This window comes from Lithobates pipiens, unplaced genomic scaffold (genome assembly GCF_037356315.1).
Source record: "Lithobates pipiens isolate NorthernLeopardFrog02 unplaced genomic scaffold, aLitPip1_a1.2 Scaffold_1, whole genome shotgun sequence".
Classification (NCBI taxonomy): domain Eukaryota; kingdom Metazoa; phylum Chordata; class Amphibia; order Anura; family Ranidae; genus Lithobates; species Lithobates pipiens.
Window position 1 is genome coordinate 231948247 of NW_027507685.1, and position 10742 is coordinate 231958988.

Below are 10742 nucleotides of genomic sequence, written 5' to 3' on the forward strand. Positions count from 1 at the left end.
GTTAACCCCTTCCCGCCGAGCGTACGCACATCTGCGTACTTGGCTTCCGGGGGGTATACCAGGATGATGACCGCACCTGCAGGCATCATCCCGGTACCGTTTTTTACAGCGGGCGATTGGCTTTCCAGCCATAACAACCAATGCGGCTAAAAGCCGCTCGGCTGTTATGCCGGAGGAGCGGGAGGGGACGTCCCCCCTCCCGCCACCTCCCGCCGCTGTTACCGGTGCTCCCGCTCGATCGGGAGCACCGATTCCCTGTCCGACGCCTCCGGCTGCTGCGGAGGAACTGGAACAAAGCCGTAATCGGCTTCGTTCCAGTCTCCTCATCGTAAACACGGAAGCGACGTCATGACGTCACTTCCCGTTTACTCGGCTGCCAATGGCGCCGGTTTTAAAAAAATCTCCGGTATTCAGAATCGCCGTTTTCGGCGATCTGAATACATTGAAGTGTAAAGGAGGGGTGGGGGGTCTTTTAGACCCCCGATCCCTCCATAAAGAGTACTTGTTACCACCTATTACTGTCACAAGGGATGTTTACATTCCTTGTGACAGCAATAAAAGTGATCAAATTTTTTTATTTTTTTTTTAAACAATTTAGTCGTTTTAAAATAAATAAAATAAATTAAAAAAAAAAAAATATTTCAAAGCGCTCGCCGTCCCCGCGAGCTCGCGAAGCAAAGAAAACGCATACGGAAGTCGCGCCCGCGTATGTAAACGGTGTTCAAATCACACATGTGAGGTATCGCCGCGATCGTCAGAGCGAGAGCAATAATTCTAGCAGTAGACCTCCTCTGTAACGCTAACCTGGTAACCGTAAAAAAAATTTAAAGCGTCGCCTATTGAGATTTTTAGGTACCGTACTTTGTCGTCAATCTACAAGTGTGTGCAATTATAAAGTGTGACATGTTTGGTATCTATTTACTCGGCGTAACATTATCTTTCACATTACGCAAAAAAATTGGGCTAATTTTACTGTTTTTTTTTTTTTATTCATGAAAGTGTCCCTTTTCCCAAAAAGTTGCGTTTAAAACACCACTGCGCAAATACCGTGTGACATAAAATATTGCAACAATCGCCGTTTTATTCTCTAGAGCCTCTGCTAAAAAAATATATATAATGTTTGGGGGTTCCAAGTAATTTTCTAGCAAAAAATATGGATTTTAACTTGTAAACACCAAATTCCAAAAATAGGCTTAGTCATGAAAGGGTTAAACTCTACCTAGACTGCAGTTTAGTTTGGGTATATTTGTCTAAATTTGACTTCTGTATCAGTCTGACTGGACTGTGAGATGTTCAGCCTGACCACAGGGGGCACGGTCTCTTGTAGCAGGCGTGGAACTATGGTCTGGTCAGGCGCTTGAATTACTCTCTCATGATTCTTAGGTGGATGGGTGCCGTCTCCGGTTCGGGAGAGACCCAGTGTACTTCAAGCATTCCAGGGGAGGACTCTTTAGAAGAACACCACATATGGGTTGGTTTTCTTAACAAGAGCCTGGAAGGGCTGAAGTAACCGAGAGAATCCGGTCTTGTGGATATCGCCAAGTGGGCTGAAAGATCCAGATATCCTACAAGTGTTCTACCGCTGAGTTTCCCTACATGTTCTGCAACAACGTCTGTGGCAGAGACTTGTTCCTGAGTAAGCACCTTGTTGGCTGCTAGGCCTTGTGAGAGAGGGACTGTCCAACCTGAGTGTTCATCCAGCTACGAATGGCTATTCTCTGGATTCAAAGTAAGCAAGTTCCTTAACATTTTTGGACTTAGACATTGAGAGTACCTGAACTTCCCTTTCAAACATTCAAGTTGAAAGACTGTTCAATGGTTTGAGTTTTGCAAATAAAATGCATTAAGTGGATCTATTGTCAGTCTCAAGTTACTGGGCCATCGACCACGGAACATCCCCTAGACGTGCAACAAGGAGAACGGAAGGTAATGGTAAGCCCGAAAATAATCAGCAGCTCCTTCGGGGGTTAGTGCTACATAAATATTCCATGGTCACCTGTTAGGCTACTTTCAGACTGAGGCGCTTTGCAGGTGCTAAAGTGCTACAAATCGCACCTGCAAAGCGCCCTGAAACAGCCGCTGCTGTGTCTCCAGTGTGAAAGCCCCCCGAGGGCTTTTACACTGGAGCAGGGCGCTTTCTGGGGAGCGGTCAAAAAAGTCCTGCAAGAAGCATCTCTGTAGTGCTGTAGGAGCGGTGTATTCACAGCTCCTAAAGCGCCCCTTCCCATTGAAAACAATGGGGCAGAGCTGCAAACCCACCTGCAAAGCGCAGCTAGAGAGGCACTTTGCGGCCGGTTTTAACTCTTTTTCGGCCGCTAGCGGGGGTTAAATCAAATCAAAATAAAATGACGGTAAAGCGGCACTAAATATAGCACTGCTTTACCGCCAGCACCCACAACACCCCAGTGTGAAAGTAGCCTTAGTGGTATGATGGAAGTAGAAGCAACTGGGAAAACAGCAACTCAGCCACGTAAAATGACAGCAGGGCAGCGCATGCTGAAGCTTTCAGTGTGCAGAAATCAATAGCAACAGACCTCCAAACTAAACTGTGGCCTTCAGATTAGCACAACAACAATGCATAGAGAGCTTCATGGAATTCATGGCATGGGTTTACATGGCCGAGCAGCTGCATCCAAGCCTTATATCACCAAGTGCAATGAAAAGCATCAGATGCAGTGGTGTATAGCACGCCACTACTGGACTCCAGAGCAGTGGAGACGCGTTCTCTGGAGTGACCAATCACGCTTCCCTGTCTGGCAATCTGATGGACATGTATGGGTTTGTCGGTTGCCAGGAGAATGATATTTGCCTGACTGCATTGTGCCAAGTGTAACATTTGGTGCAGGGGGATTATGATGTTGAGTTGTTTTTCAGGGGTTGGGCTTGGCCCCTTAGTTCCAGTAAAGGGAACTCTTAAGGTGTCAGCATAAAAAGACATTTTGAACAATTTTATGCTCCAACTTTGTGGGAACAGTTTGGGGATGGTCCCTTCCTGTTCCAACATGACGGCGCACCAGTGCACAAAGCAAGGTCCATAAAGACATGGATGAGCAAGTTTGGGGTGGAAGATCTTGGCTGGCCTGCACAGAGTATTAAACTGAATCCAATAGAACACCTTTGGGATAAATTAGAGTGGAGACTGCAAGCCTTCTCGTCCACATCAGTGCTTGAACTCACAAATGCACTTTGTAAGAATGGTCAAACATTACCCATAGACACACTCTTAAACCTTGCCAAAAGAGCTGAATCTGTTATAGCTGCAAAGGCTGGGTCAACTCAATATTGAACCCTACAGACTAATGCCCTGTACACAGGGTCGGACTTTCCGGCGGAAAAATGTGCGATTGGATTGTGTTGTCGGAAATTCTGATCAAGTGTGAGCTCCTTCTGACTTTTTCTGTCGGAAATTTCCGACACGAAGTTTGAGATCTGTATTTAAAATTTTTCTGACAACTAAATACGATCGTTTGTGCTTCGGAATTGTTTAAAGTGCCGCGCATGCTCAGAATAAATTATGAGACGAAAGCTATTGGCTACTGGCCTCTTTATAGTCCCATCGTACATATTGTATATCACCTCGTTCTGAACGATCGGATTTTCTGACAATTTAGTGCGACCGTGTGCATGCAAGACAAGTTTGGGCCCAGATCCGTTGGGAAAAAAATCAGACGGATTTTGACGTTGGAATGTACGACCTTGTGTACAGGGCATTAGACTGGGGTGCCATTAAAGATCATGTGCGTATAAAAGGCAGATGTCTCAATACTTTTGGCAATAGTGTGTGTGTGTGTGTGTGTGTGTGTGTGTGTGTGTGTGTGTGTGTGTGTGTGTGTACACATTATATATATATCTTACAGAAGCACCCAATATGTGTGCATGATCCATTGCCAAACAATAGGTACACTACTTTGTATACAATGAAAGAGCATGATGACTGGGCTATCCTTAGGGGACCCTCATGGAGATTCAAGAAATGTTTGTGCCTTTAGTTGACCCCACATAAATATGTGTGTGTGTAAAATATATATATATATATATATATATATATATATATATATTATACATACACACACACTATATGAAAGGGGGAGGAGACCTACTCATACATCCAATCTCATAGTGGGCCAGGTTAAATTGTTCATCCATCCATTATTGTGCTCTTAAAGCGTTCTAAATTCTTTTTTTTTACCTTAAAGTGGTTGTAAACCTCAGGCATGAAATATGAACAAAGCTTATCCCTCTAGAGTGTTTACTTGTCTCAATTAAGAGCACGAAGACCCCTTTCACACTGCCACGCCCATAGTGTCGGCGGTAAAACGTTTAGTCTCAGACTTCATCTGACCCCAGATGAAGTCTATTGAGACGAAATGAGTCGGGAGGACTCCATTGCCACCACTTTTTTGCAAAGCGCTTGAAATTTCTTTTAAGCCAGAAGCCAGAGTTGTCTACCGATATTATATAGCGTGTGTGACTCAAATAACGTATGTTCTTGCGGGTTCAAACTATTTGGTAAGCCAACATCTGCAGAGGTGGTGGTGTTGTCACGTTGGTTGTTATATGTTGCATCCTTGGATCTGGTGGTCTATTCAACTTTCAGCAACTCTCAGCATTTGGCTTAACACTTGGGACTTTTTCTGCATTTATCTTATGTTTTAGTTTAATGTCAATATGTGGGTTTAGTGTTTCACTACAGAAGCCACATAATCCTGAACTGTGTATGAAATACTTTTGATATTATAGAATATTGACAATACCCATTATTTATTCATGTATTTATTCTTTGGCATTTGATTGTTCTGTACATGTTTATGAGCGTTTGCATTCACAAGTGTTTTTACAGATAACCTCAATAGACCCTCCCAAATGCCCACAATACATAAAACAAGTATTAACGATTTCAGACATTCTGTGAGAGGAGAGAGATTTTTTGTGTTTCAACTATGGATCCTCTATCCATCCATCCCCCATCCCTCCATCCATCTTCATCCCCCTCTCTCCATCTTCATCCCCCCCTCTCTCCATCCATCCCCCCCACTCTCCATCCATCCATCCCTCTCCCTCCATCAATCCCCCTCTCTCCATGTTCATCCATCCATCTCCCTCTATCCATCACTCTCTCCATCCATCCCCCCGCTCTCCATCCATCCCCCTCCCTCCATCCCCCCTCTCCATTCATCCAGCTCCATTCAGCACTCCCTCTCCATCCATCCTCCTCCTCTCTCCATCTCCCCCCATCCATCCCTCACCCACCATCCATCCATCTCACTCTCTCCATGTGGTTTAATTTTTTTTTTTTTTTTTTTACACATTTTAAATGTTCCCCTTTTAAAAAACACTTATAAATGCAAATGCACATAAATGTGGGTTACCTCGTTTACAAGCGTTTGAAATGCCGGTAAACTACAGTCCTGAATGCAATTGTTTTCTGCTTTAAAAAAACACCAGTAAACTTAAAGCCGAGTTCCACCCAAAAGTGGAACTTCTGCTCATTTGTCTCTTCTCCCCCTCCAGTGCCACAATTGCCACCTTTCAGTGGGGACAGGATACCGGTCTTTCTTTCCTGTTCTCACTTCCAGGAGTCCGGGCCACGGCCGCGTGACATCACCGCGGGGCTCCCTCCTTCTCCTCTCCCTGTTGCTGGGCCAGTAGGAGAGGAGCAGGGCCTCGTGCATGCACAGTAGGGTTCCCAGTGTGAAGCCGTAAGGCTACACTGCCGAGTACATTTACCTGCAATGGTGGTGGTAGCAAGCTTTTTTTTTTTTTTTTTTAACAGCCCATAAAATCCACTCCGTGTTATACTATGTGTCCACGTGGACGTTTTTTTTTAGCTTTTATCAGTGGAGTTTATGGGCTATTCTCTGAATACCATAAAATCATGTTCAAAGTGCCGTTTTTCTGAGCACAAAAAATGACCGCATAAACGCACGTTAATAAACATTCACCATTCTATTTTTTCTATGCATTGTGGAAGTTTAGGAATGCATTGTGGGAATTTTTGGCGTGTCCTCTGTGTATTTTTATTAAAAATGCCCATAAACGCTAAAAACGTGCATAAACGCTAGTACAAAACGCTGTTAAAAGCACATTTTTTAACCAGCATTTTCTGCCAGCAATCTGGTGTCCAGAAAAATCTTTTTTGAGCTCCAGTGTGCATGGAGCCTAAGATAACATTGAGGAGAGTTCAGGGGCTGCTGAAAAAAATGCCCGACTCCTCCTAAACTTCATTTCAGCAGCTGCAGTGTACATACAGTACTTATTGCTCATACACGCTGCATTTTAACCACCTCGCGCCCGCCCTATGGCCGAATGACGGCCGTAGAGCAGGCGCGTTCGTCCGGGCGGTCGTCCCTGGACGTCCTGATGTTTACTTCCGCAATGCGCGCCGCCACGGGCGCACATCGCGGAAGTTCTGTGTTCGCCGTGTCCCCCGGGGACAGGCAAACACAGATCGCTGTAAACGGCCAATCACAGCGGCCGTTTACAGCGTGATCGGCGTGTCCAATGGGAGGTGATCTCATATGTAAACATATGATATCATCTCTCAGCGCCGCTCTCCCTCCTCACACAGACAGTGTGAGAGGGGAGAGATGAACGGCTGCAGCGGCAGCCATTCTGTCTGTAGTGGAAAAAAAAATAAAAATAAAATAAATAGTGCCATCCTCCCCCAGCAGTGCCATCCGCCCCAGTGCCATCCACCCCAGTGCTACCTGCCCCCAGTGCCATCCACCCCAGTGCTACCTGCCCCCAGTGCCATCCACCCCAGTGCTACCTGCCCCCAGTGCCATCCACCCCAGTGCCACCTGCCGTCAGTGCCACCTGCCGTCAGTGCCACATAGTGCCATCTGTCATCAGTGCCACGTATCAGTGCCATTTGTCATCAGTGCCACCTGTCAGTGTCACGTGTCATCAATGCCACTTATCAGTGCCATCTGTCATCAGTGTCACGCGTCATCGGTGCCATGTATTAGTGCCATCTGTCATCGGTGGCACGTATTAGTGCCACGTATTAGTGCCATCTGTCATCAGTGCCACATATTAGTGCCACGTATTAGTGCCACGTGTCATCAGTGCCATGTGTCATCAGTGCCACATATTAGTGCCATCTGTCATCAGTGCCACCTGTCATCAGTGCCACGTATCAGCGCCATCTGTCATCAGTGTCACGTGTCATTGTCCTGGTGCTTCAAAAGTGTAATAAATAGTCAACAAGTTAGATGTGTAATTTATGTTCCTAGAACACATGATGGCGCTACCTGCGTGTTGGGCCTCTCTATGTGGCCAGGCTGTGAAAAAGTCCCACACATGTGGTATTGTAATACTCAGGAGGAGTAGCAGAATTTTTTGGGGGTGTCATTTGTGGTATACACATGCCATGTGAGAGAAATAACCTATTACAATGACAATTTTGTGGAGAAGAAAAAAAAATGAAAAATCTTAATTTTGCAAAGAATTGTGGGAAAAAAATGACAACATCAAAAAGCTCACTATGCCTCTTACTAAATACCTTGGAATGTCTACTTTCCAAAAAGGGGTCATTTGGGGGGTATTTGTACTTTCCTGACTTGTTTGGGTCACAAGAAGCGAGATAGTCCACCAGTACATCAGATGTGATCAATTTTGTGCGATTCGCACCACACCTTGTAGACTCTCTAACTTTCACAAAGACCAAATAATATCCACTAATTTGGGTTATTTTTACCAAAGATATGTAGCAGTATAAATTGTGGCCAAAATTTATGAAGAAAAATTAATAATTTGCATAATTCTGTCACAGAAACAAAGAAATATGCGTTTTTTTTTCAAAATTTTCGGTCTTTTTTCATTTATAGCGCAAAAAATAAAAAACCCAGAGGTGATCAAATACCACCAAAAGAAAGCTCTATTTGTGGGAAAAAAGGACAAAAAATTCATTTGGGTACAGTGTTGCATGACTGAGTAATTGTCATTCAAATTGTGAGAGCACCGAAAGCTGAAAATTGGTCTGGGCAGAAGGGTGTTTAAGTGCCCAGTAAGCAAGTGGTTAAAGGAGCGGCTCCTACAGGCTTTTGAGCTTTTTGGAGCTCTAATTTTTCTTTGCCTGGAAATTCCCCTCCATGTTATCAATGTGTCTGTACACACTATGGCTTTTTTAGGAGTTTACAGGCAGAATAAACTCCTCACCATACTTGCATTTTCGAGAGGAGCTTTCAAACAGAAAAGATGCCTAAGCACCCAAAAAAAGTGGTAAAAATCCTGAAAAGGCACAAAAAAACTGTGGGGAAAAAAAAAAAATGAGCTGAGGGGAGGGTTTGTGAAAAAAAAATGCTTATGGTCACAAAAGCTTGAAAAAGCTCAAAAACATGCAATAAGAACATGTGACAGAAAGCAAAAAAACCACAAGCTTTTAGGCCCCATTCACACCTGAGCATAGCGTTTTCAGGCAGAAAATTGTGCGATTTTAATGCGATTTCACGTCGCGGTCTACCACGATTTTGTGCAGGGCAAAAGGTCACCAATGTAAAAAAGAAGAAAAACGCCCAAATCTGCCCGATTCGATCGACAAAAAAGGGTCCAGAACTTGTTTGAGTTTCAGGCGTTCAGATTCACGCGACTTGGAGTGGAGATGTGAACCATCTCCATTGAGAATAATGGATTTTTTTCCCCTCCAGCATTTTGTAGCTTCAGGCTTCAAGCTACAAAACGCTCAGGTGTGAACGGGGCCCAAGGCAGAGAAACAAAAGATCAAGTACTGTATGTGTATACATATGAGCATTTACACACCTGTACATGTGTATACATAAAGTGGGGTGCCCCCTAAAAAAAAAAAAAAAATTAAAAATCAACAGCTACAAATACTGCAGCTGCTGACTTTTAATAATCGGACACTTACCTGTCCCGGGGTCCGGCGATGCGGGGGAATGAAGCCCCCCTCATTCTCCGCTCTGCTCGCGGCGCCGTCATTCTTAATGTGGGCAAACACTGTGGAAATGTGGGAAGCCACAGCCGGGCACCCACTGCGCCTGCGCGAGCGGCGCAGGGCGTCGTGATATGCCGCACAGTCATCTGGGACACGTGACAGGTCCCAGATGACTGTGCGGTGCAAGGGGAAGTGATGTCATCAGCCCAGGCAATGAAGGCAGACTATGAGGGACCCCCTTTAGATTTAGAGGTGAGTAAAACATTTTTTTTTTCCAATTATTTTTTTTTTTTAAGAATTTTAAACTATTTTTTATTTTTTGGTGGCAACACCACTTTAAGGCTTTTATGGTTTTATTCAGAATCTTTTTGCCAGCAAGATCCTGCATATAAACATCAGTAAATTATTACATTGGTGTACAGGAGGCCCCCCCAAAAATATCAGAGATATCCATTATACAGCGCCTAGAGGCGATTCAGTTTGCATTGTGCGCTATACAAGTATTTCATTCATTCATTACCATTTTATCCTGAAAAAACAAGATATAATTCTGCTGGATACAGTAAGTAGTTGTGATGATATTGTATGTTCAGTTTTACTAACACACGTCAAAGTTACAAAACTGTGTTCAGGCATTAAGGGGTTAATATCACCCTAAATATGTACAATTCATATCACACAGATGAGACTGAGCACAGCGCCCCCTCCAGGAGGAGATCTATAGGAGGAAATAGGTGTGATGAGTGAGAAGGTGATACATTGTAATGTCTTCTGACCCCCTGACCTCTCCGTCCATCATCAGCTCCGTACACAAGATCAATAAAGACCCGGCAGAGCCTGGAGAGCCGTATTGTCATCTTCACACAGACAGGACATGGTTGTCACTTCCACAATACTTCTACCTTTATCACTAAACATTGATTTCTACCATTCTATACAACACTTGGAGGAAATCCCCCCCACTGACAAGATGTCATCTATATTGTCCTCTACTTACCACACTCCACCCCTGACACCCCCAGAATAATCAGGATGAGGGGGGTCATCATCTTCATCCTCCCCGCTGTCATCTATAGAGAGACCCCAAAACACCACAACCTTCCACTTCACCCAGATCAGGACAGTCTGTGTACAGGAAGGTGGAGCTCTGTGCTGATTGGAGGAGCCGTCCTCTCTCTCCAATAAGAAAATGATTACGTAGAGGATCAGCAGTTACCAGGCAGATAAACACTATGAAGGTTGGAAATGAGACGCCGCGAAGTGAAAGTGAATGTTGAAAACATTTTATGAGTCATGCTGTGGAGATCTCACTTCTATTCCCAAAGATCAGCAGGCATGCTGGTACATGTAGTTCCATGGCATTAACTTCTGAGGTTCTGATGTTACCTGTTATCCCACAAGACTGGTTAAAGTGATATTAAAGTCTTTTTTTTTTAAATAACAACCATGTCATACTTACCTGCTCTCAGTGGCGTATGGCAGCCATGCGATCCCCCATAATGGCCGATCACTTGGTTCTGGCCAGAGTGACTGCCCGGCTCACCTACGTTCCCCTAGAGCAGTGATTCTCAACCAGGGTTCCTCCAGAGGTTGTAGGGGTTCCTTCAGCATTAGGAAATTTCTGCCTCTCAGATAAGTTCCCAATTAAACCATTGATCTTGTTGGCTCTCTGTAAGGAGGTAATTATTCCCAATGACCACAAGTGTAAGGACCATTCTTCCCACTGATCATCACACTAATGTATCATGAGTTGTAGATTTCTCATTTTTAGGAGGGGTTCCCTGAGACCGGAGAACTATTTCAAGGGTTCCTCTGTGTTGAAAAGGTTGAGAAAGGCTGCCCTAGA

General features: G+C 44.5%; 1 protein-coding gene across 1 annotated transcript in view; it reads right to left on the minus strand.

The window, feature by feature from the left end:
* Nucleotides 1–10057, minus strand: part of LOC143984528 (class I histocompatibility antigen, F10 alpha chain-like) — a 374849-nt gene extending 364792 nt beyond the window's left edge. The window contains exon 1 of the mRNA XM_077484648.1: nucleotides 9894–10057. Coding sequence (XP_077340774.1) covers nucleotides 9894–9966 — 73 coding nt within the window. The 5' untranslated portion in view covers nucleotides 9967–10057. The remainder of the gene's footprint in view (nucleotides 1–9893) is intronic.
* Between the last annotated feature and the right edge of the window lie 685 nt (nucleotides 10058–10742).